At 50.7% G+C, this 23,778-nt stretch overlaps 1 protein-coding gene across 1 annotated transcript in view; it reads right to left on the bottom strand.

Moving 5' to 3' along the window:
* LOC120064508 (alsin-like) overlaps positions 1-23,778 on the bottom strand; it is an 89,781-nt gene that overhangs the window by 57,182 nt on the left and 8,821 nt on the right. Inside the window, exons 6-9 of the mRNA XM_039015124.1 lie at positions 16,997-17,250; positions 15,614-15,691; positions 8,048-8,155; positions 738-909 (exon numbers count right to left, since the gene is read on the bottom strand). Coding sequence (XP_038871052.1) covers positions 738-909; positions 8,048-8,155; positions 15,614-15,691; positions 16,997-17,250 — 612 coding nt within the window. The remainder of the gene's footprint in view (positions 1-737; positions 910-8,047; positions 8,156-15,613; positions 15,692-16,996; positions 17,251-23,778) is intronic.

A 23,778-nucleotide genomic window follows, 5' to 3' on the forward strand; every position in this document is an offset into this window, starting at 1 on the left:
TACATGATTTGAAAAAGTCGCAAAAAAAGGCATTATTTCTTAAGCTGGACATCATTCACAAGTGATAATATATAATTCATAAGTAATAGGCTAATATTGTCACCCATCACACTATTTTTTATTTAATCTTGTCTTTACATATACTAAATAATATATGTGTGAATTTAATTTAATTTAGAATGGACCATTATCATGCACCTGTATCGAAACAGGAGCAGCGGGAAAAAATACATTTAAATAGCGAATGGAGGACGCTTTTGATGTGTGGTTCATTTTCATGCCAGCCAGGTAGGCTATACTCCTGTTGTATATTTAAGGAATATACTTAACATTGAGAAAGTTGATAAATAAATATAGTAGGCCTAGCCTATAGAAAGCTGATGGGATCCTCCTCTTTTTAATAGAGGCCATCACTCTGTTTTCTCACGCAATTGCATAGCCTATAGAAATAATGCGCAACATGAGCTCATGGACTCTCATGAAGTGTTTGATTAGATTTTCGATTACATTTGCATTGAAGTCAGAGTGATTAGAGGGACAATAGAGTGCTGAGAACCAGGCGGTTAGCAAGTTCGGTAGGCTGCTACTGACCATCAGCAGCATCAGAGCTTGGAGAAGACTAATTACCGTGATTTAACGGTCACATGGAGTTTGACTGCCTTCATGACCGCCTACGTGGCGGGTAATACGGTTACCTCAACAGCCCTATCCCTATGTCTGTATGTCTTTTGTCTCACCTTTCCTCAGTAGAGGGCTGACCACCCGCTTGTTGATGTCTCTGAGCCTGCAGTAGAACTTCCTGTCTGCTGCAGCCAGCTCGTGGAGAGCAGAGATGAACCCCATCACGTTGAGGTCAGCCTGGGCTACACAGGACTGTCCTCCGCCATACACACTGCTGATGTAGCCCATCTAGATGGGAAGACACCAACACATTACATAGCAATATTTTATGTGACATGTTATGATATTGCCCAGATACATGACTGTAGGCTCTTACAGAGTTAGCCTAGGAGTCTACAGCCAAGTCTCAGGGGACAAGTTACTGGTAGGAGTCTACAGCCAAGTCTCAGGGGACAAGTTACTGGTAGGAGTCTACAGCCAAGTCGCAGGGGACAAGTTACTGGTAGGAGTCTACAGCCAAGTCTCAGGGGACAAGTTACTGGTAGGAGTCTACAGCCAAGTCTCAGGGGACAAGTTACTGGTAGGAGTCTACAGCCAAGTCTCAGGGGACAAGTTACTGGTAGGAGTCTACAGCCAAGTCTCAGGGGACAAGTTACTGGTAGGAGTCTACAGCCAAGTCTCAGGGGACAAGTTACTGGTAGGAGTCTACAGCCAAGTCGCAGGGGACAAGTTACTGGTAGGAGTCTACAGCCAAGTCTCAGGGGACAAGTTACTGGTAGGAGTCTACAGCCAAGTCGCAGGGGACAAGTTACTGGTAGGAGTCTACAGCCAAGTCTCAGGGGACAAGTTACTGGTAGGAGTCTACAGCCAAGTCTCAGGGGACAAGTTACTGGTAGGAGTCTACAGCCAAGTCTCAGGGGACAAGTTACTGGTAGGAGTCTACAGCCAAGTCTCAGGGGACAAGTTACTGGTAGGAGTCTACAGCCAAGTCTCAGGGGACAAGTTACTGGTAGAAGTCTACAGCCAAGTCTCAGGGGACAAGTTACTGGTAGGAGTCTACAGCCAAGTCTCAGGGGACAAGTTACTGGTAGGAGTCTACAGCCAAGTCTCAGGGGACAAGTTACTGGTAGGAGTCTACAGCCAAGTCTCAGGGGACAAGTTACTGGTAGGAGTCTACAGCCAAGTCTCAGGGGACAAGTTACTGGTAGGAGTCTACAGCCAAGTCGCAGGGGACAAGTTACTGGTAGGAGTCTACAGCCAAGTCTCAGGGGACAAGTTACTGGTAGGAGTCTACAGCCAAGTCGCAGGGGACAAGTTACTGGTAGGAGTCTACAGCCAAGTCTCAGGGGACAAGTTACTGGAAGGAGTCTACAGCCAAGTCTCAGGGGACAAGTTACTGGAAGGAGTCTACAGCCAAGTCGCAGGGGACAAGTTACTGGTAGGAGTCTACAGCCAAGTCTCAGGGGACAAGTTACTGGTAGGAGTCTACAGCCAAGTCGCAGGGGACAAGTTACTGGTAGGAGTCTACAGCCAAGTCTCAGGGGACAAGTTACTGGAAGGAGTCTACAGCCAAGTCGCAGGGGACAAGTTACTGGTAGGAGTCTACAGCCAAGTCTCAGGGGACAAGTTACTGGTAGGAGTCTACAGCCAAGTCGCTGGTAGGAGTCTACAGCCAAGTCTCAGGGACAAGTTACTGGTATGTTTAATATGTTATAATACACTGCTCAAAAAAATAAAGGGAACACTTAAACAACACAATGTAACTCCAACTCAATCACACTTCTGTGAAATCAAACTGTCCACTTAGGAAGCAACACTGATTGACAATACATTTCACATGCTGTTGTGCAAATGGAATAGACAACGGGTGGAAATTATAGGCAATTAGCAAGACACCCCCAATAAAGGAGTGGTTCTGCAGGTGGTGACCACAGACCACTTCTCAGTTCCTATGCTTCCTGGCTGATGTTTTGGTCACTTTTGAATACTGGCGGTGCTTTCACTCTAGTGGTAGCATGAGACGGAGTCTACAACCCACACAAGTGGCTCAGGTAGTGCAGCTCATCCAGGATGGCACATCAATGCGAGCTGTGGCAAGAAGGTTTGCTGTGTCTGTCAGCGTAGTGTCCAGAGCATGGAGGCGCTACCAGGAGACAGGCCAGTACATCAGGAGACATGGAGGAGGCCGTAGGAGGGCAACCACCCAGCAGCAGGACCGCTACCTCCGCCTTTGTGCAAGGAGGAGCAGGAGGAGCACTGCCAGAGCCCTGCAAAATGACCTCCAGCAGGCCACAAATGTGCATGTGTCTGCTCAAACGGTCAGAAACAGACTCCATGAGGGTGGTATGAGGGCCCGACGTCCACAGGTGGGGGTTGTGCTTACAGCCCAACACCGTGCAGGACGTTTGGCATTTGCCAGAGAACATCAAGATTGGCAAATTCGCCACTGGCGCCCTGTGCTCTTCACAGATGAAAGCAGGTTCACACTGAGCACATGTGACAGACGTGACAGAGTCTGGAGACGCCGTGGAGAACGTTCTGCTGCCTGCAACATCCTCCAGCATGACCGGTTTGGCGGTGGGTCAGTCATGGTGTGGGGTGGCATTTCTTTGGGGGGGCCGCACAGCCCTCCATGTGCTCGCCAGAGGTAGCCTGACTGCCATTAGGTACCGAGATGAGATCCTCAGACCCCTTGTGAGACCATATGCTGGTGCGGTTGGCCCTGGGTTCCTCCTAATGCAAGACAATGCTAGACCTCATGTGGCTGGAGTGTGTCAGCAGTTCCTGCAAGAGGAAGGCATTGATGCTATGGACTGGCCCGCCCGTTCCCCAGACCTGAATCCAATTGAGCACATCTGGGACATCATGTCTCGCTCCATCCACCAACGCCACGTTGCACCACAGACTGTCCAGGAGTTGGCGGATGCTTTAGTCCAGGTCTGGGAGGAGATCCCTCAGGAGACCATCCGCCACCTCATCAGGAGCATGCCCAGGCATTGTAGGGAGGTCATACAGGCACGTGGAGGCCACACACACTATTGAGCCTCATTTTGACTTGTTTTAAGGACATTACATCAAAGTTGGATCAGCCTGTAGTGTGGTTTTCCACTTTAATTTTGAGTGTGACTCCAAATCCAGACCTCCATGGGTTGATAAATTTGATTTCCATTGATAATTTTTGTGTGATTTTGTTGTCAGCACATTCAACTATGTAAAGAAAAAAGTATTTAATAAGAATATTTAATTCATTCAGATCTAGGATGTGTTATTTTAGTGTTCCCTTTATTTTTTTGAGCAGTGTATATTATAAAAATCAAGAAAAAGGAACACTCCGTTTCCACATAGATCTGATTGATTTACTAACATGGGAAACTAACAGACAGTATCCAAACCTGTCGAAGTGTTCTGGGGTAAAGGAATGTAAAAGGATTTTTTTTAAAGGATAAAAGGAAAAATAAAAAATAAAAGGATTTTAACAAGTCCCTCAGTCGAACACCCTTTCGTTCCAAGCTGGGCTAAAGCGCGTTTTGGGTAAAAACATTCTTTCTACATATTATAGAGAGGTAGTGATTGTGTTCTACTCACGTTCATACAGAAGGGCAGTAGGACAGGTCTGAGGGTGTACGTGTCAGTTATAGAGGGAGAGCTCTCAGTTGACCCTGTCCCAGGTATGTGGTTCTCAGGTGTGGTCTCCATCACCTGAATTCATTCATTAATACTTTATTGTCCCATAGGGAGATTTGTTCACCGACTATAAAAGGCATTCCTGTCATACATTCACTGACTATACAAAAACACACACACACACACACACACACACACACACACACGGCTTCTGCAGAAGGGGAAGAGACTCCTCCAGAAAGCCATTGATTCAGCAGATACTGAAAAATGACTCTACATGTACAGTAACAAAAACAGAAGAAATACAGAAATGAAATAATCTAGAAATTCTCACAACATAAACAATGACAAGTTGCGTAACGTGTTTTAAAAAAAAAAAGTATTTTCACGCTTAACAGTTTCCCGTGCGAATCAAGAATGATCCACCATTCAAAGGACATCCAGCCAACTTGATACAAATGTAGGGAAGCATTGGAGTCAACATGGGGTCAGCATCCCTGAGGAACGCTTTAGACACCTTGTACAGTCCGTGACCCGACGAACTGAGGCTATTCTGAACACCTTCCTCAATATTAGGAAGGTGTTCCTAATGTTTTGTACACTCAGTGTATTTAACATCACAAGACACAACACTTAACTTGTATACAGTATACAACACATGTAAAGTCCGGTTCAGATACATTAGCCAACATAAGACGAGACAAAACTAGACAGTTTTAGAACTTTGGGTTGTAGAACAGCTGACTAAAGACCAGGCATTCATATTAATTTTGTTGTATTTTATTTATTTAACCTTTTATTTAACTAGGTAAGTCAGTTAAGAACAAATTCTTATTTACAATGACGGCCTACCCCGGCCAAACCAGGACGACGCTGGGCCAATTGTGCGCCACCCTATAGGACTCCCAATTATGGCTTGGTTGTGATACAGCCTGGAATCGAACCAGGGTGTCTGTAGTGACGCCTCTAGCACTGAGATGCAGTGCCTTAGACCGCAGCGCCACTCGGGAGCCCAGAGTAAGAAGACCAGCTGTGCAGTAGAGACCGTTTCCACAGTAACGGTGCCTCTTTAGAATGACGTGATGACAGTTTGAAACAAAGCTATCCTATGTTGTAGCAAACTGAATACATGCAGCAAGCTAGGCTAGCTACTACTGCAGCAATACAGCTAGCTAGGTGTCCCCATTGGCTAGCTACTACTGCAGCAATACAGCTAGCTAGGTGTCTGCTTGGCTGGCTACTACTGCAGCAATACAGCTAGCTAGGTGTCCCCATTGGCTAGCTACTACTGCAGCACTACAGCTAGCTAGGTGTCCGCTTGGCTAGCTACTACTGCAGCAATACAGCTAGCTAGGTGTCCGCTTGGCTAGCTACTACTGCAGCAATACAGCTAGCTAGGTGTCCGCTTGGCTAGCTACTACTGCAGCAATACAGCTAGCTAGGTGTCCGCTTGGCTAGCTACTAATGCAGCAATACAGCTAGCTAGGTGTCCCCTTGGCTAGCTACTACTGCAGCAATACAGCTAGCTAGGTGTCCGCTTGGCTAGCTACTACTGCAGCAATACAGGTGTCCCCATTGGCTAGCTACTACTGCAGCACTACAGCTGGCTAGGTGTCCCCATTGGCTAGCTACTACTGCAGCAATACAGCTAGCTAGGTGTCCGCATTGGCTAGCTACTACTGCAGCAATACAGCTAGCTAGGTGTCCCCATTGGCTAGTTACTACTGCAGCAATACAGCTAGCTAGGTGTGCGCTTGGCTGGCTACTACTGCAGCAATACAGCTAGCTAGGTGTCCCCATTGGCTAGCTACTACTGCAGCAATACAGCTAGCTAGGTGTCCCCATTGGCTAGCTACTACTGCAGCAATACAGCTAGCTAGGTGTCCGCTTGGCTGGCTACTACTGCAGCAATACAGCTAGCTAGGTGTCCCCATTGGCTAGCTACTACTGCAGCACTACAGCTAGCTAGGTGTCCGCTTGGCTAGCTACTACTGCAGCAATACAGCTAGCTAGGTGTCCCCATTGGCTAGCTACTACTGCAGCACTACAGCTAGCTAGGTGTCCGCTTGGCTAGCTACTACTGCAGCAATACAGCTAGCTAGGTGTCCGCTTGGCTAGCTACTACTGCAGCAATACAGCTAGCTAGGTGTCCGCTAGGCTAGCTACTACTGCAGCAATACAGCTAGCTAGGTGTCCGCTTAGCTAGCTAGCAAGCTAGCTGTTTGGCTGAACACAGAACGTCAGCTAGCTGTTCTCTGATTGGCCAAAGGGACCCATCTCGCCGTAAGTCTTCGGTCAAGATCTGATAAAGGGCGGCAGGTAGCATAGTGGTTAATAGTGTTGGGCCAGTAACCGAATGATCAGTGGTTCAAAACCCCGGGCCGACTAGGTGAAAAATATGTCGATGTACCCTTGAGCAAGGCACTTTCCCCAGAAACTTCTGCAGCCGACATTCTAAAACTAGACTGTTCAGATGAAGCAAACTGTTGTAGAACGAACTCATTACGACCGTTGTGTCACGTCTCGTCTGTTGTATCTGAACTGGGCTTTACAGGACATTACTGACCTGTTGACCTCTGTGACAGAGGACATACTGACCTGTTGACCTCTGTGACAGAGGACATTACTGACCTGTTGACCTCTGTGACAGAGGACATTACTGACCTGTTGACCTCTGTGACAGAGGACATTACTGACCTGTTGACCTCTGTGACAGAGGACATTACTGACCTGTTGACCTCTGTGACAGAGGACATTACTGACCTGTTGACCTCTGTGACAGAGGACATACTGACCTGTTGACCTCTGTGACAGAGGACATACTGACCTGTTGACCTCTGTGACAGAGGACATACTGACCTGTTGACCTCTGTGACAGAGGACACACTGACCTGTTGACCTCTGTAACAGAGGACACACTGACCTGTTGACCTCTGTGACAGAGGACACACTGACCTGTTGACCCCTGTGACAGAGGACACACTGACCTGTTGACCTCTGTGACAGAGGACATACTGACCTGTTGACCTCTGTGACAGAGGACATACTGACCTGTTGACCCCTGTAACAGAGGACATTACTGACCTGTTGACCCCTGTGACAGAGGACATTACTGACCTGTTGACCTCTGTGACAGAGGACACACTGACCTGTTGACCTCTGTGACAGAGGACACACTGACCTGTTGACCTCTGTGACAGAGGACACACTGACCTGTTGACCTCTGTGACAGAGGACACACTGACCTGTTGACCTCTGTGACAGAGGACACACTGACCTGTTGACCTCTGTAACAGAGGACATACTGACCTGTTGACCTGACCTGTTGACCTCTGTAACAGAGGACATACTGACCTGTTGACCTCAGTAACAGAGGACATACTGACCTGTTGACCTCAGTAACAGAGGACATACTGACCTGTTGACCTCAGTAACAGAGGACATACTGACCTGTTGACCTCTGTAACAGAGGACACACTGACCTGTTGACCTCTGTAACAGAGGACATACTGACCTGTTGACCTCTGTAACAGAGGACACACTGACCTGTTGACCTCTGTGACAGAGGACACACTGACCTGTTGACCTCTGTGACAGAGGACACACTGACCTGTTGACCTCTGTGACAGAGGACACACCGACCTGTTGACCTCTGTGACAGAGGACATACTGACCTGTTGACCTCTGTGACAGAGGACACACTGACCTGTTGACCTCTGTGACAGAGGACACACTGACCTGTTGACCTCTGTGACAGAGGACACACTGACCTTTTGACCTCTGTGACAGAGGACACACTGACCTGTTGACCGCTGTAACAGAGGATGGGCTGGCAGCAGTCACCATCAGCCAGGAACAAACTGTGGCTCTGCCCTGCCGCAAGGTCCCACACACGCAGACCCTCTGACATCTGAGAGGAGACACAAAACACACAAAACCAAACACAGATCAGCCAGGAACACACTGTGGCTCTGCCCAGCCACCAGGTCCAACACAAACACAGATCAGCCAGGAACACACTGTGGCTCTGCCCAGCCACCAGGTCCAACACAAACACAGATCAGCCAGGAACACACTGTGGCTCTGCCCAGCCACTAGGTCCAACACAAACACAGATCAGCCAGGAACACACTGTGGCTCTGCCCAGCCACCAGGTCCAACACAAACACAGATCAGCCAGGAACACACTGTGGCTCTGCCCAGCCACCAGGTCCAACACAAACACAGATCAGCCAGGAACACACTGTGGCTCTGCCCAGCCACCAGGTCCAACACAAACACAGATCAGCCAGGAACACACTGTGGCTCTGCCCAGCCACCAGGTCCAACACAAACACAGATCAGCCAGGAACACACTGTGGCTCTGCCCAGCCACCAGGTCCAACACAAACACAGATCAGCCAGGAACACACTGTGGCTCTGCCCAGCCACCAGGTCCAACACAAACACAGATCAGCCAGGAACACACTGTGGCTCTGCCCAGCCACCAGGTCCAACACAAACACAGATCAGCCAGGAACACACTGTGGCTCTGCCCAGCCACCAGGTCCAACACAAACACAGATCAGCCAGGAACACACTGTGGCTCTGCCCAGCCACCAGGTCCAACACAAACACAGATCAGCCAGGAACACACTGTGGCTCTGCCCAGCCACCAGGTCCAACACAAACACAGATCAGCCAGGAACACACTGTGGCTCTGCCCAGCCACCAGGTCCAACACAAACACAGATCAGCCAGGAACACACTGTGGCTCTGCCCAGCCACCAGGTCCAACACAAACACAGATCAGGGAGGAACACAATGTGGCTCTGCCCAGCCACCAGGTCCAACACAAACACAGATCAGGGAGGAACACAATGTGGCTCTGCCCAGCCACCAGGTCCAACACAAACACAGATCAGCCAGGAACACACTGTGGCTCTGCCCAGCCACTAGGTCCAACACAAACACAGATCAGCCAGGAACACACTGTGGCTCTGCCCAGCCACCAGGTCCAACACAAACACAGATCAGCCAGGAACACACTGTGGCTCTGCCCAGCCACCAGGTCCAACACAAACACAGATCAGCCAGGAACACACTGTGGCTCTGCCCAGCCACCAGGTCCAACACAAACACAGATCAGCCAGGAACACACTGTGGCTCTGCCCAGCCACCAGGTCCAACACAAACACAGATCAGGGAGGAACACAATGTGGCTCTGCCCAGCCACCAGGTCCAACACAAACACAGATCAGCCAGGAACACACTGTGGCTCTGCCCAGCCACCAGGTCCAACACAAACACAGATCAACCAGGAACACACTGTGGCTCTGCCCAGCCACCAGGTCCAACACAAACACAGATCAGCCAGGAACACACTGTGGCTCTGCCCAGCCACCAGGTCCAACACAAACACAGATCAGCCAGGAACACACTGTGGCTCTGCCCAGCCACCAGGTCCAACACAAACACAGATCAGCCAGGAACACACTGTGGCTCTGCCCAGCCACCAGGTCCAACACAAACACAGATCAGCCAGGAACACACTGTGGCTCTGCCCAGCCACCAGGTCCAACACAAACACAGATCAGCCAGGAACACACTGTGGCTCTGCCCAGCCACCAGGTCCAACACAAACACAGATCAGCCAGGAACACACTGTGGCTCTGCCCAGCCACCAGGTCCAACACAAACACAGATCAGCCAGGAACACACTGTGGCTCTGCCCAGCCACTAGGTCCAACACAAACACAGATCAGCCAGGAACACACTGTGGCTCTGCCCAGCCACCAGGTCCAACACAAACACAGATCAGCCAGGAACACACTGTGGCTCTGCCCAGCCACCAGGTCCAACACAAACACAGATCAGCCAGGAACACACTGTGGCTCTGCCCAGCCACTAGGTCCAACACAAACACAGATCAGCCAGGAACACACTGTGGCTCTGCCCAGCCACCAGGTCCAACACAAACACAGATCAGCCAGGAACACACTGTGGCTCTGCCCAGCCACCAGGTCCAACACAAACACAGATCAGCCAGGAACACAATGTGGCTCTGCCCAGCCACCAGGTCCAACACAAACACAGATCAGGGAGGAACACAATGTGGCTCTGCCCAGCCACCAGGTCCAACACAAACACAGATCAGCCAGGAACACACTGTGGCTCTGCCCAGCCACCAGGTCCAACACAAACACAGATCAGCCAGGAACACAATGTGGCTCTGCCCAGCCACCAGGTCCAACACAAACACAGATCAGCCAGGAACACACTGTGGCTCTGCCCAGCCACCAGGTCCAACACAAACACAGATCAGCCAGGAACACACTGTGGCTCTGCCCAGCCACCAGGTCCAACACAAACACAGATCAGCCAGGAACACACTGTGGCTCTGCCCAGCCACCAGGTCCAACACAAACACAGATCAGCCAGGAACACACTGTGGCTCTGCCCAGCCACCAGGTCCAACACAAACACAGATCAGGGAGGAACACAATGTGGCTCTGCCCAGCCACCAGGTCCAACACAAACACAGATCAGGGAGGAACACAATGTGGCTCTGCCCAGCCACCAGGTCCAACACAAACACAGATCAGCCAGGAACACACTGTGGCTCTGCCCAGCCACTAGGTCCAACACAAACACAGATCAGCCAGGAACACACTGTGGCTCTGCCCAGCCACCAGGTCCAACACAAACACAGATCAGGGAGGAACACAATGTGGCTCTGCCCAGCCACCAGGTCCAACACAAACACAGATCAGCCAGGAACACACTGTGGCTCTGCCCAGCCACCAGGTCCAACACAAACACAGATCAGCCAGGAACACACTGTGGCTCTGCCCAGCCACCAGGTCCAACACAAACACAGATCAGCCAGGAACACACTGTGGCTCTGCCCAGCCACCAGGTCCAACACAAACACAGATCAGCCAGGAACACACTGTGGCTCTGCCCAGCCACCAGGTCCAACACAAACACAGATCAGCCAGGAACACACTGTGGCTCTGCCCAGCCACCAGGTCCAACACAAACACAGATCAGCCAGGAACACACTGTGGCTCTGCCCAGCCACCAGGTCCAACACAAACACAGATCAGCCAGGAACACACTGTGGCTCTGCCCAGCCACCAGGTCCAACACAAACACAGATCAGCCAGGAACACACTGTGGCTCTGCCCAGCCACTAGGTCCAACACAAACACAGATCAGCCAGGAACACACTGTGGCTCTGCCCAGCCACTAGGTCCAACACAAACACAGATCAGCCAGGAACACACTGTGGCTCTGCCCAGCCACCAGGTCCAACACAAACACAGATCAGCCAGGAACACACTGTGGCTCTGCCCAGCCACTAGGTCCAACACAAACACAGATCAGCCAGGAACACACTGTGGCTCTGCCCAGCCACCAGGTCCAACACAAACACAGATCAGCCAGGAACACACTGTGGCTCTGCCCAGCCACCAGGTCCAACACAAACACAGATCAGCCAGGAACACACTGTGGCTCTGCCCAGCCACCAGGTCCAACACAAACACAGATCAGCCAGGAACACACTGTGGCTCTGCCCAGCCACTAGGTCCAACACAAACACAGATCAGCCAGGAACACACTGTGGCTCTGCCCAGCCACTAGGTCCAACACAAACACAGATCAGCCAGGAACACACTGTGGCTCTGCCCAGCCACCAGGTCCAACACAAACACAGATCAGCCAGGAACACACTGTGGCTCTGCCCAGCCACCAGGTCCAACACAAACACAGATCAGCCAGGAACACAATGTGGCTCTGCCCAGCCACCAGGTCCAACACAAACACAGATCAGGGAGGAACACAATGTGGCTCTGCCCAGCCACCAGGTCCAACACAAACACAGATCAGCCAGGAACACACTGTGGCTCTGCCCAGCCACTAGGTCCAACACAAACACAGATCAGCCAGGAACACACTGTGGCTCTGCCCAGCCACTAGGTCCAACACAAACACAGATCAGCCAGGAACACACTGTGGCTCTGCCCAGCCACCAGGTCCAACACAAACACAGATCAGGGAGGAACACAATGTGGCTCTGCCCAGCCACCAGGTCCAACACAAACACAGATCAGCCAGGAACACACTGTGGCTCTGCCCAGCCACTCGGTCCAACACAAACACAGATCAGCCAGGAACACACTGTGGCTCTGCCCAGCCACCAGGTCCAACACAAACACAGATCAGCCAGGAACACACTGTGGCTCTGCCCAGCCACCAGGTCCAACACAAACACAGATCAGCCAGGAACACACTGTGGCTCTGCCCAGCCACCAGGTCCAACACAAACACAGATCAGCCAGGAACACACTGTGGCTCTGCCCAGCCACCAGGTCCAACACAAACACAGATCAGCCAGGAACACACTGTGGCTCTGCCCAGCCACCAGGTCCAACACAAACACAGATCAGCCAGGAACACACTGTGGCTCTGCCCAGCCACCAGGTCCAACACAAACACAGATCAGCCAGGAACACACTGTGGCTCTGCCCAGCCACCAGGTCCAACACAAACACAGATCAGCCAGGAACACACTGTGGCTCTGCCCAGCCACCAGGTCCAACACAAACACAGATCAGCCAGGAACACACTGTGGCTCTGCCCAGCCACCAGGTCCAACACAAACACAGATCAGCCAGGAACACACTGTGGCTCTGCCCAGCCACTAGGTCCAACACAAACACAGATCAGCCAGGAACACACTGTGGCTCTGCCCAGCCACCAGGTCCAACACAAACACAGATCAGCCAGGAACACACTGTGGCTCTGCCCAGCCACCAGGTCCAACACAAACACAGATCAGCCAGGAACACACTGTGGCTCTGCCCAGCCACCAGGTCCAACACAAACACAGATCAGCCAGGAACACACTGTGGCTCTGCCCAGCCACCAGGTCCAACACAAACACAGATCAGCCAGGAACACACTGTGGCTCTGCCCAGCCACCAGGTCCAACACAAACACAGATCAGCCAGGAACACACTGTGGCTCTGCCCAGCCACCAGGTCCAACACAAACACAGATCAGCCAGGAACACACTGTGGCTCTGCCCAGCCACCAGGTCCAACACAAACACAGATCAGCCAGGAACACACTGTGGCTCTGCCCAGCCACCAGGTCCAACACAAACACAGATCAGCCAGGAACACACTGTGGCTCTGCCCAGCCACCAGGTCCAACACAAACAGACCCTCTGACATCTGAGTGTGTTTTGCCCCCCTGTGAGATGTCAGAGTGTGAGGGACCTGGTGGCAGGGACACAGATCTGTTTCTGCTGTAAAGCCAACTCCTATGGTTGTTGACAGGCCACATATAATGCATGACAACAACCGTAGGAATTGGCTTTACAGCAGATAACAGATCTGGGCCCACCAAGCTAGACCAGCAGGCTAGACCACCAGACCAGCAGGCTATACCAGCAGGCTAGACCACCAGACCAGCAGGCTAGATTACCAGACCAGCAGGCTAGACCACCAGACCAGCAGGCTAGACTAGCAGGCTAGACCACCAGACCAGCAGGCTAGACCACCAGACCACCAGGCTAGACCAGCAGGCTAGACCACCAGACCAGCAGGCTAGACCAGCAGGCTAGACCACCAGACCAGCAGGCTAGACCGGCAGGCTAGACCACCAGACCAGCAGGCTAGGCCACCAGGCTAGACCACGAGACCAGCAGGCTAGGCCACCAGGCCAGACCAGCAGGCTAGACCAGCAGGCTAGACCACCAGACCAGCAGGCTAGGCCACCAGGCCAGACCAGCAGGCTAGACCAGCAGGCTAGACCACCAGACCAGCAGGCTAGGCCACCAGGCTAGACCACGAGACCAGCAGGCTAGGCCACCAGGCTAGACCAGCAGGCTAGACCACCAGACCAGCAGGCTAGGCCACCAGGCTAGACCAGCAGGCTAGACCACCAGACCAGCAGGCTAGGCCACCAGGCTAGACCACGAGACCAGCAGGCTAGGCCACCAGGCTAGACCAGCAGGCTAGACCACCAGACCAGCAGGCTAGGCCACCAGGCTAGACCAGCAGGCTAGACCACCAGACCAGCAGGCTAGGCCACCAGGCTAGACCACGAGACCAGCAGGCTAGGCCACCAGGCCAGACCAGCAGGCTAGACCAGCAGGCTAGACCACCAGACAAGCAGGCTAGGCCACCAGGCCAGACCAGCAGGCTAGACCAGCAGGCTAGACCACCAGACCAGCAGGCTAGGCCACCAGGCTAGACCACGAGACCAGCAGGCTAGGCCACCAGGCTAGACCAGCAGGCTAGACCACCAGACCAGCAGGCTAGGCCACCAGGCTAGACCAGCAGGCTAGACCACCAGACCAGCAGGCTAGGCCACCAGGCTAGACCACGAGACCAGCAGGCTAGGCCACCAGGCTAGACCAGCAGGCTAGACCACCAGACCAGCAGGCTAGGCCACCAGGCTAGACCAGCAGGCTAGACCACCAGACCAGCAGGCTAGGCCACCAGGCCAGACCAGCAGGCTAGACCAGCAGGCTAGACCACCAGACAAGCAGGCTAGGCCACCAGGCCAGACCAGCAGGCTAGACCAGCAGGCTAGACCACCAGACCAGCAGGCTAGGCCACCAGGCTAGACCACGAGACCAGCAGGCTAGGCCACCAGGCTAGACCAGCAGGCTAGACCACCAGACCAGCAGGCTAGGCCACCAGGCTAGACCAGCAGGCTAGGCCACCAGGCTAGACCACGAGACCAGCAGGCTAGGCCACCAGGCTAGACCAGCAGGCTAGACCACCAGACCAGCAGGCTAGGCCACCAGGCTAGACCAGCAGGCTAGACCACCAGACCAGCAGGCTAGGCCACCAGGCTAGACCACGAGACCAGCAGGCTAGGCCACCAGGCCAGACCAGCAGGCTAGACCAGCAGGCTAGACCACCAGACAAGCAGGCTAGGCCACCAGGCCAGACCAGCAGGCTAGACCAGCAGGCTAGACCACCAGACCAGCAGGCTAGGCCACCAGGCTAGACCACGAGACCAGCAGGCTAGGCCACCAGGCTAGACCAGCAGGCTAGACCACCAGACCAGCAGGCTAGGCCACCAGGCTAGACCAGCAGGCTAGACCACCAGACCAGCAGGCTAGGCCACCAGGCTAGACCACGAGACCAGCAGGCTAGGCCACCAGGCTAGACCAGCAGGCTAGACCACCAGACCAGCAGGCTAGGCCACCAGGCTAGACCAGCAGGCTAGACCACCAGACCAGTAGGCTAGGCCACCAGGCTAGACCACCAGACCAGACCAGCAGGCTAGGCCAGCAGCGCAGTATAACCATGAAAGGAACTAAAGAGAAGAATATATGCACTCCACAGCAGGTAAACGTAGGTACCTTGGCCTGTTGAGGCATGGTAGTGGGGCTGTTCATGTGTCCCAACTGGCCGGATCTGTTGTTTCCCCACGAAAACACCTGGGGTGATAAAGCCTGGTTATATTACACACCAGTCTCTCAATGTATAGGACCCTACAGTATTAGCTACGTCATGCTATATTACACCAGAACTTCTTATCAGTCTCTCCTCTAAATTCAAAGGAAGATAGGCAATCAAATAAAGATAAGGCAATAGTATAAGGAAATAGGATAAGGCAATGGGATAAGGCAATAGTATAAGGCAACGGGATAAGGCAACGGGATAAGGCAACGGGATAAGGCAACGGGATAAGGCAACGGGATAAGGCAACGGGATAAGGCAATGGGATAAGGCAATGGGATAAGGAAATAGGATAAGGCAATAGGATAAGGCAACGGGATAAGGCAATAAGATAAGTCAATATGATAAGGCAATGGGATAAGGCAACGGGATAAGGCAACGGGATAAGGCAATGGGATAAGGAAATAGGATAAGGCAATAGGATAAGGCAACGGGATAAGGCAATAAGATAAGTCAATATGATAAGGCAATGGGATAAGGCAATGGGATAAGGCAATGGGATAAGGCAATAGGATAAGGCAACGGGATAAGGCAATAGGATAAGGCAATAGGATAAGGCAATGGGATAAGGCAATAGGATAAGGCAACGGGATAAGGCAACAGGATAAGGCAATAGGATAAGGCACTAGTATAAAGCAATAGGATAAGGCAATAGGATAAGGCAATAGGATAAGGCAATGGGATAAGGCAATATGATAAGGAAATAGAATAAGGCAATGGGATAAGGCAATATGATAAGGAAATAGAATAAGGCAATGGGATAAGGCAATATGATAAGGAAATAGTATAAGGCTATAGTATAAGTCAATAGGATAAGTCAATAGTATAAGGCTATAGTATAAGGGAACTGTGAGTGTGATGGGGACTGTGTTTTTACCTGACACTAAGGCTATAGTATAAGGGAACTGTGAGTGTGATGGGGACTGTGTTTTTACCTGACACTAAGGCTATAGTATAAGGGAACTGTGAGTGTGATGGGGACTGTGTTTTTACCTGACACTAAGGCTATAGTATAAGGGAACTGTGAGTGTGATGGGGACTGTGTTTTTACCTGACACTAAGGCTATAGTATAAGGGAACTGTGAGTGTGATGGGGACTGTGTTTTTACCTGACACTAAGGCTATAGTATAAGGGAACTGTGAGTGTGATGGGGACTGTGTTTTTACCTGACACTAAGGCTATAGTATAAGGGAACTGTGAGTGTGATGGGGACTGTGTTTTTACCTGACACTAAGGCTATAGTATAAGGGGACTGTGAGTGTGATGGGGACTGTGTTTTTACCTGACACTGTGCAGTAAGGGCCAATGAGTGGTGTGTTCCTGCCGCTACCTTCACTACCTCCTCTCCATTCAGGCTCTTGATACACAGCGGCTGGAGCCTGGGTAGCTGGTCTCCGTGGCCCAGCTGTCCCTCCTGCCCCCGGCCCCAGCTCCACACCTCTGTGTTCAGGGTGGGCAGAGACTCCACTACCTCCTCCTTCCTGGCCACATTGGGCCTGGAGCGTGCGGTCCTCCTGCCGGGGAGCTCAGGGGATGCTGGAAGGAAAAATAAAAAAGGCGTCAAAATGCTATTTGACATATGAATGGCTTACTGTATAACGAGTAATATAAATGAGTTAGAATTGAGTTATAGAGAGAGAGGATGCTGGGAAACCCAGCTTTGGACATGCAACATGGTTGATACAGCTAATTCAACACGTTTCTAATCTCAAGGGTCTTTCCTGGTTAAATAAAGGATGAATCACACAATACAATATGAAAGTGCTGTGAACCAGCGCTTAGCAGACAATATGACAGAAACAGAAGGAATGCATTTGAAACATCTAAAAACAAGAAGTCTATCAGGGTTGACCCTGGGACTGAACACATCCCTCTGCAACTGGATCCTGGACTTCCTGACGGGCCACACTCAGGCGGTGAGGGTAGGTAACAACACATCCGCCACGCTGATCCTCAACACAGGGGCCCCTCAGGGGGGGGGAGGGGGGTCGATAGTTGGCAGCAGTTCGCAAAACTGAAAGCACGAACCATTTAACCAAGGCAAGGGGACTGGGAATATGGTTGAATACAAAACAGTCCAGTTATGTCCTCCGTAAGGCATTCAAACAGGCAAAACGTCAGTACAGAGACAAAGTGGAGTCACAATTCAACGGCTCAGACACAAGACGTATGTAGCAGGGTCTACAGACAATCACGGATTACACGGTGTCGCTGACACCGATGTCTTGCTCCCGGACAAGCTAAACACCTTCTTCGCCCGCTTTGAAGATAACACAGTGCCACGGAAGCAGGCTGCTCCCGAGTACCGTGGGCTCTCGTTCTCCGTGACCGACGTAATACATTTAAGCATGTTAACCCTCGCAAAGCTGCCAGCCCAGACGGCATCCCTAGCCACGTCCTCAGGGCATGCGCAGACCAGCTGGCTGGAGTGTTTACGGACATTTTCAATCTCACCCTATCCCAGTCTGATGTCCCCACATGCTTCAAGATGTCCACCATTGTTCCTGTACCCAAGAAAGCAAAGGTAACTGAACTAAATGACTATCGCCCCGTACCACTCACTTCTGTCATCATGAAGTGCTTTGAGAGACTAGTCAAGGATCATATCACCTCTACCTTACCTGACATCCTAGACCCACGCCATAACCGGCCCGCCGGGCCCTTCAATCCAGCCAACGAGATATTTTACCCCTTTTTTCTCCCCAATTTTGTGGTATCCAATTGGTAGTTACAGTCTTGTCCCATTGCCGCAACTCCCGTACGGACCCAGGAGAGGCAAAGGTCGAGAGCCGTGCGTCCTCCGAAACACGACCCAGCCAAGCCGCACTGCTTCTAGACACAATGCCAGCTTAACCTGGAAGCCAGCCACACCAATGTGTCGGAAGAAACACTGAACACCTGGCGACCGTGTCAGCGTACATGCACCCGGCCCGTCACAGGAGTCGCTAGAGCGCGATGGGACAAGAAAATCTCGGCCCACCAAACCCTCTCCTAACCTGGACGACGCTGAGCCAATTGTGCGCAGCCTCATGGGTCTCCCAATCACGGCCAGCTGTGACACAGCCTGGGATCGAACCCGGGTCTGTAGTGACGCCTCAAGCACTGCGATGCAGTGCCTTAGACCGCTGTGCCACTCGGGAGGCCCCCGCAAATTGATATTAACAAACAATTGGTCACCCAAAAAATGCGTCCCTCCATTGAATTTCAAAATCCCAGTGTGGTCCTCGAGCTAAAAAGTTTGACCACCCCTGCCCTACCCCCACTTCAGTTTGCCTCAAAAGTTCCACAGACGATACAATCGCCATCTCACTGCCACATCTCACCTGGACAAGAGGAAGAATGCTGTTCATTGACTACAGAACAGCCTTCAACACCATAATACCCTCCAAGATCATCATTAAGCTCGGGGACCTGAGTCTGTACCCCGTCCTGTGCAACTGGGTCCTGGACCTCCTGACGGGCCGCCCCCCAGGTGGTGAAGGTAAGAAACAACACCTCCACCACGCTGATCCTCAACACAAATGACCTCCAGCAGGCCACAAATGTGCATGTGTCAGCATATGGTCTCACAAGGGGTCTGAGGATCTCATCTCGGTACCTAATGGCAGTCAGGCTACCTCTGGCGAGCACATGGAGGGCTGTGCGGCCCCGCAAAGAAATGCCACCCTACACCATGACTGACCCACCGCCAAACCGGTCATGCTGGAGGATGTTGCAGGCAGCAGAACGTTCTCCACAGCGTCTCCAGACTGTGTCACGTCTGTCACATGTGCTCATGTGCTCAGTGTGAACCTGCTTTCATCTGTGAAGAGCACAGGGCGCCAGTGGCAAATTTGCCAATCTTGGTGTTCTCTGGCAAATGCCAAACCTCCTGCACGGTGTTGGGCTGTAAGCACAACCCCCACCTGTGGACGTCGGGCCCTCATACCACCCTCATGGAGTCTGTTTCTGACCGTTTGAGCAGACACATGCACATTTGTGGCCTGCTGGAGGTCATTTTGCAGGGCTCTGGCAGTGCTCCTCCTTGCACAAAGGCGGAGGTAGCGGTCCTGCTGCTGGGTTGTTGCCCTCCTACGGCCTCCTCCACGTCTCCTGATGTACTGGCCTGTCTCCTGGTAGCACCTCCATGCTCTGGACACTACGCTGACAGACACAGCAAACCTTCTTGCCACAGCTCGCATTGATGTGCCATCCTGGATGAGCTGCACTACCTGAGCCACTTGTGTGGGTTGTAGACTCCGTCTCATGCTACCACTATAGAGTGAAAGCACCGCCAGCATTCAAAAGTGACCAAAACATCAGCCAGGAAGCATAGGAACTGAGAAGTGGTCACCACCTGCAGAATCACTCCTTAATTGGGGGTGTCTTGCTAATTGCCTATAATTTCCACCTTTTGTCTATTCCATTTGCACAACAGCATGTGAAATGTATTGTCAATCAGTGTTGCTTCCTAAGTGGACAGTTTGATTTCACAGAAGTGTGATTGACTTGGAGTTACATTGTGTTGTTTAAGTGTTCCCTTTATTTTTTTGAGCAGTGTATATACAGTATCAGTCAATAGACTGGACATACGTATTCATTCAAGCTTTAAAAACATTTTTTTTTACTGTTTTCTATACTGTAGAATAATAGTGAAGACATCAAAACTATGAAATAACACATATGGAATCATATAGTGTCCAAACATTGGACTGGTACTGTATATGTACATACAGCGGGCTCCAAAACTACTGGCACCCCTGAGTGGCAACGCACAAACAATACTACAACAAATATAAACAATATAATTATAATGAAACTTAAAAATACCAACATGTGAGAAATACTGTACTTTATTAATGTTTCAATGGAACCCAACAAAATAATTTATTGATTTAATTTTAAAAATCAATGTCCGCCAAATCCAAGTATCCAAATTAATGGCATCCTTAAAGATGATTGTAAATAACATCTACCAAAATTAAACCAGGAATTACATTCCACTTATTGAAGTGTATCTAAATCTTAGGGAACTATATTGAGCCATTACATCACTTCCTGTTTCACTAGGGTATAAAAATGAGGTAACACGCATGCAATATCCCTTTGTCGTCCAACACCATGAAGAAAACAAAAGAACTGGTTCTCTCCAGACCTGCCCTCGACCAGCACAAAAACATCCTGTGGCGTACTGCATTAGCATCGAATAGCCCCCGCGATATGCAACTTTTCAGGGAAGTTAGGAAACAATATACACAGGCAGTTAGGAAAGCTAAGGCTAGCTTTTTCAAACAGAAATTTGCATCCTGTAGCACAAACTCCAAAAAGTTATAAAGGTATAAAGCTCATAAAGTCCTTCCAGACTCACATTAAGCATCTCCAATCCAAAATTAAATCTAGAATCGGCTTCCTATTTCGCAACAAAGCATCCTTCACTCATGCTGCCAAACATACCCTCGTAAAACTGACTATCCTACCGATCCTCGACTTCGGCGATGTCATTTACAAAATAGCCTCCAACACTCTACTCAGCAAATTGGATGCAGTCTATCACAGTGCCATCCGTTTTGTCACCAAAGCCCCATATACTACCCACCACTGCGACCTGTACGCTCTCGTTGGCTGGCCCTCGCTTCATATTCGTCGCCAAACCCACTGGCTCCAGGACATCTATAAGTCTTTGCTAGGTAAAGCCCCGCCTTATCTCCAGCAGGTATATTTCACTGGTCAACCCCAAAGCCAATTCCTCCTTCGGCCGCCTTTCCTTCCAGTTCTCTGCTGCCAATGACTGGAACGAACTGCAAAAACCTCTGAAGCTGGAGACTCATATCTCCCTCACTAGCTTTAAGCACCAGCTGACAGAGCAGCTCACAGATTACTGCACCTGTACATAGCCCATCTGTAAATAGCCCATCCAACTTCCTCATCCCCATACTGTTATTTATTTTTCTCCTTTGCACCCCAGTATATCTACTTGCACACTCATCTTCTTCACATCTATCACTCCAGTGTTTAATTGCTATATTTGTAATTATTTCGCCACTATGGCCTATTTATTGCCTTACCTCCCTTATCCTACCTCATTTGCACACACTGTATGTAGACCTTTTCTATTGTATTATTGACTGTATGTTGTGTCACACTGCTTTGCTTTATCTTGGCCAGGTCGCAGTTGTAAATGAGAACTTGTTCTCAACTGGCCTACCTGGTTAAATAAAGGGTTAGGGTTATATATATATATAAATACCTGGTTAAATAAAGGGTTATATATATAATATATAAATACCTGGTTAAATAAAGGTTTAGGGTTATATATATAAATACCTGGTTAAATAAAGGGTTAGGGTTATATATATATATAAATACCTGAATAAATAAATAATAATAACTGGCAGATCAAAGAGACAGATGGTCGTAGACCTTCATAAATCTGGTAATGGAAGAAGATCCACGATTGAATATACCACTGAGCACTGTCAGGGCAATTATTTTTTAAATCAAAAGATATGGAACAGTTGAAAACCTCACGGGTAGAGGACGCAAATGCATTTTGTCCCCCAGGACGGGGAGGAGGATGGTGAGAAAAGCAACAACATCCCCAAGAATCGCCGTGAAAGAATTGCAGGCCTTGGTGGCGTCTTGGTGTCACCAGGTTTCAAAAAGCACCATCAGACGCCACCTCCACAACCACAGGCTCTCTGGAAGGGTTGCCAGAAGAAAGCCCTTTTTGACCTCAATACACAAGCGCTTTGAGTTGCCAAACGTCATTTAAATTATGACTAGAAGAAGGTGCTCTGGTCAAATGAGACCAAAATGTAACGTTTTGGTCAGATACAGCATCGGTATGTTTGGCGTCGAAACAGAGATGCAGACAAGGAGAGGCACCTCATACCCACGGTGAAACAGAGATGCAGACAAGGAGAGGCACCTCATACCCACGGTGAAACAGCGATGCATACAAGGAGAGGTACCTCATACCCACGGTGAAACAGAGATGCAGACAAGGAGAGGCACCTCATACCCACGGTGAAACAGAGATGCAGACAAGGAGAGGCACCTCATACCCACGGTGAAACAGAGATGTATACAAGGAGAGGCACCTCATACCCACGGTGAAACAGAGATGTATACAAGGAGAGGTACCTCATACCCACGGTGAAACAGAGATGCAGACAAGGAGAGGCACCTCATACCCACGGTGAAACAGAGATGCAGACAAGGAGAGGCACCTCATACCCACGGTGAAACAGCGATGCATACAAGGAGAGGTACCTCATACCCACGGTGAAACAGAGATGCAGACAAGGAGAGGCACCTCATACTCACGGTGAAACAGAGATGTATACAAGGAGGCACCTCATACCCACGGTGAAACAGAGATGCAGACAAGGAGAGGCACCTCATACCCACGGTGAAACAGAGATGCAGACAAGGAGAGGCACCTCATACCCACGGTGAAACAGAGATGCAGACAAGGAGAGGCACCTCATACCCACGGTGAAACAGCGATGGATACAAGGAGAGGCACCTCATACCCACGGTGAAACAGAGATGTATACAAGGAGAGGTACCTCATACCCACGGTGAAACAGAGATGCAGACAAGGAGAGGTACCTCATACCCACGGTGAAACAGAGATGCAGACAAGGAGAGGCACCTCATACCCACGGTGAAACAGAGATGTATACAAGGAGAGGCACCTCATACCCACGGTGAAACAGAGATGGAGACAAGGAGAGGCACCTCATACCCACGGTGAAACAGAGATGCAGACAAGGAGAGGCACCTCATACCCACGGTGAAACAGCGATGGATACAAGGAGAGGCACCTCATACCCACGGTGAAACAGAGATGCAGACAAGGAGAGGCACCTCATACCCACGGTGAAACAGAGATGTATACAAGGAGAGGCACCTCATACCCACGGTGAAACAGAGATGGAGACAAGGAGAGGCACCTCATACCCACGGTGAAACAGAGATGCAGACAAGGAGAGGCACCTCATACCCACGGTGAAACAGAGATGGAGACAAGGAGAGGCACCTCATACCCACGGTGAAACAGAGATGCAGACAAGGAGAGGC

This window comes from Salvelinus namaycush, chromosome 19, assembly GCF_016432855.1.
Source record: "Salvelinus namaycush isolate Seneca chromosome 19, SaNama_1.0, whole genome shotgun sequence".
Taxonomy (NCBI): domain Eukaryota; kingdom Metazoa; phylum Chordata; class Actinopteri; order Salmoniformes; family Salmonidae; genus Salvelinus; species Salvelinus namaycush.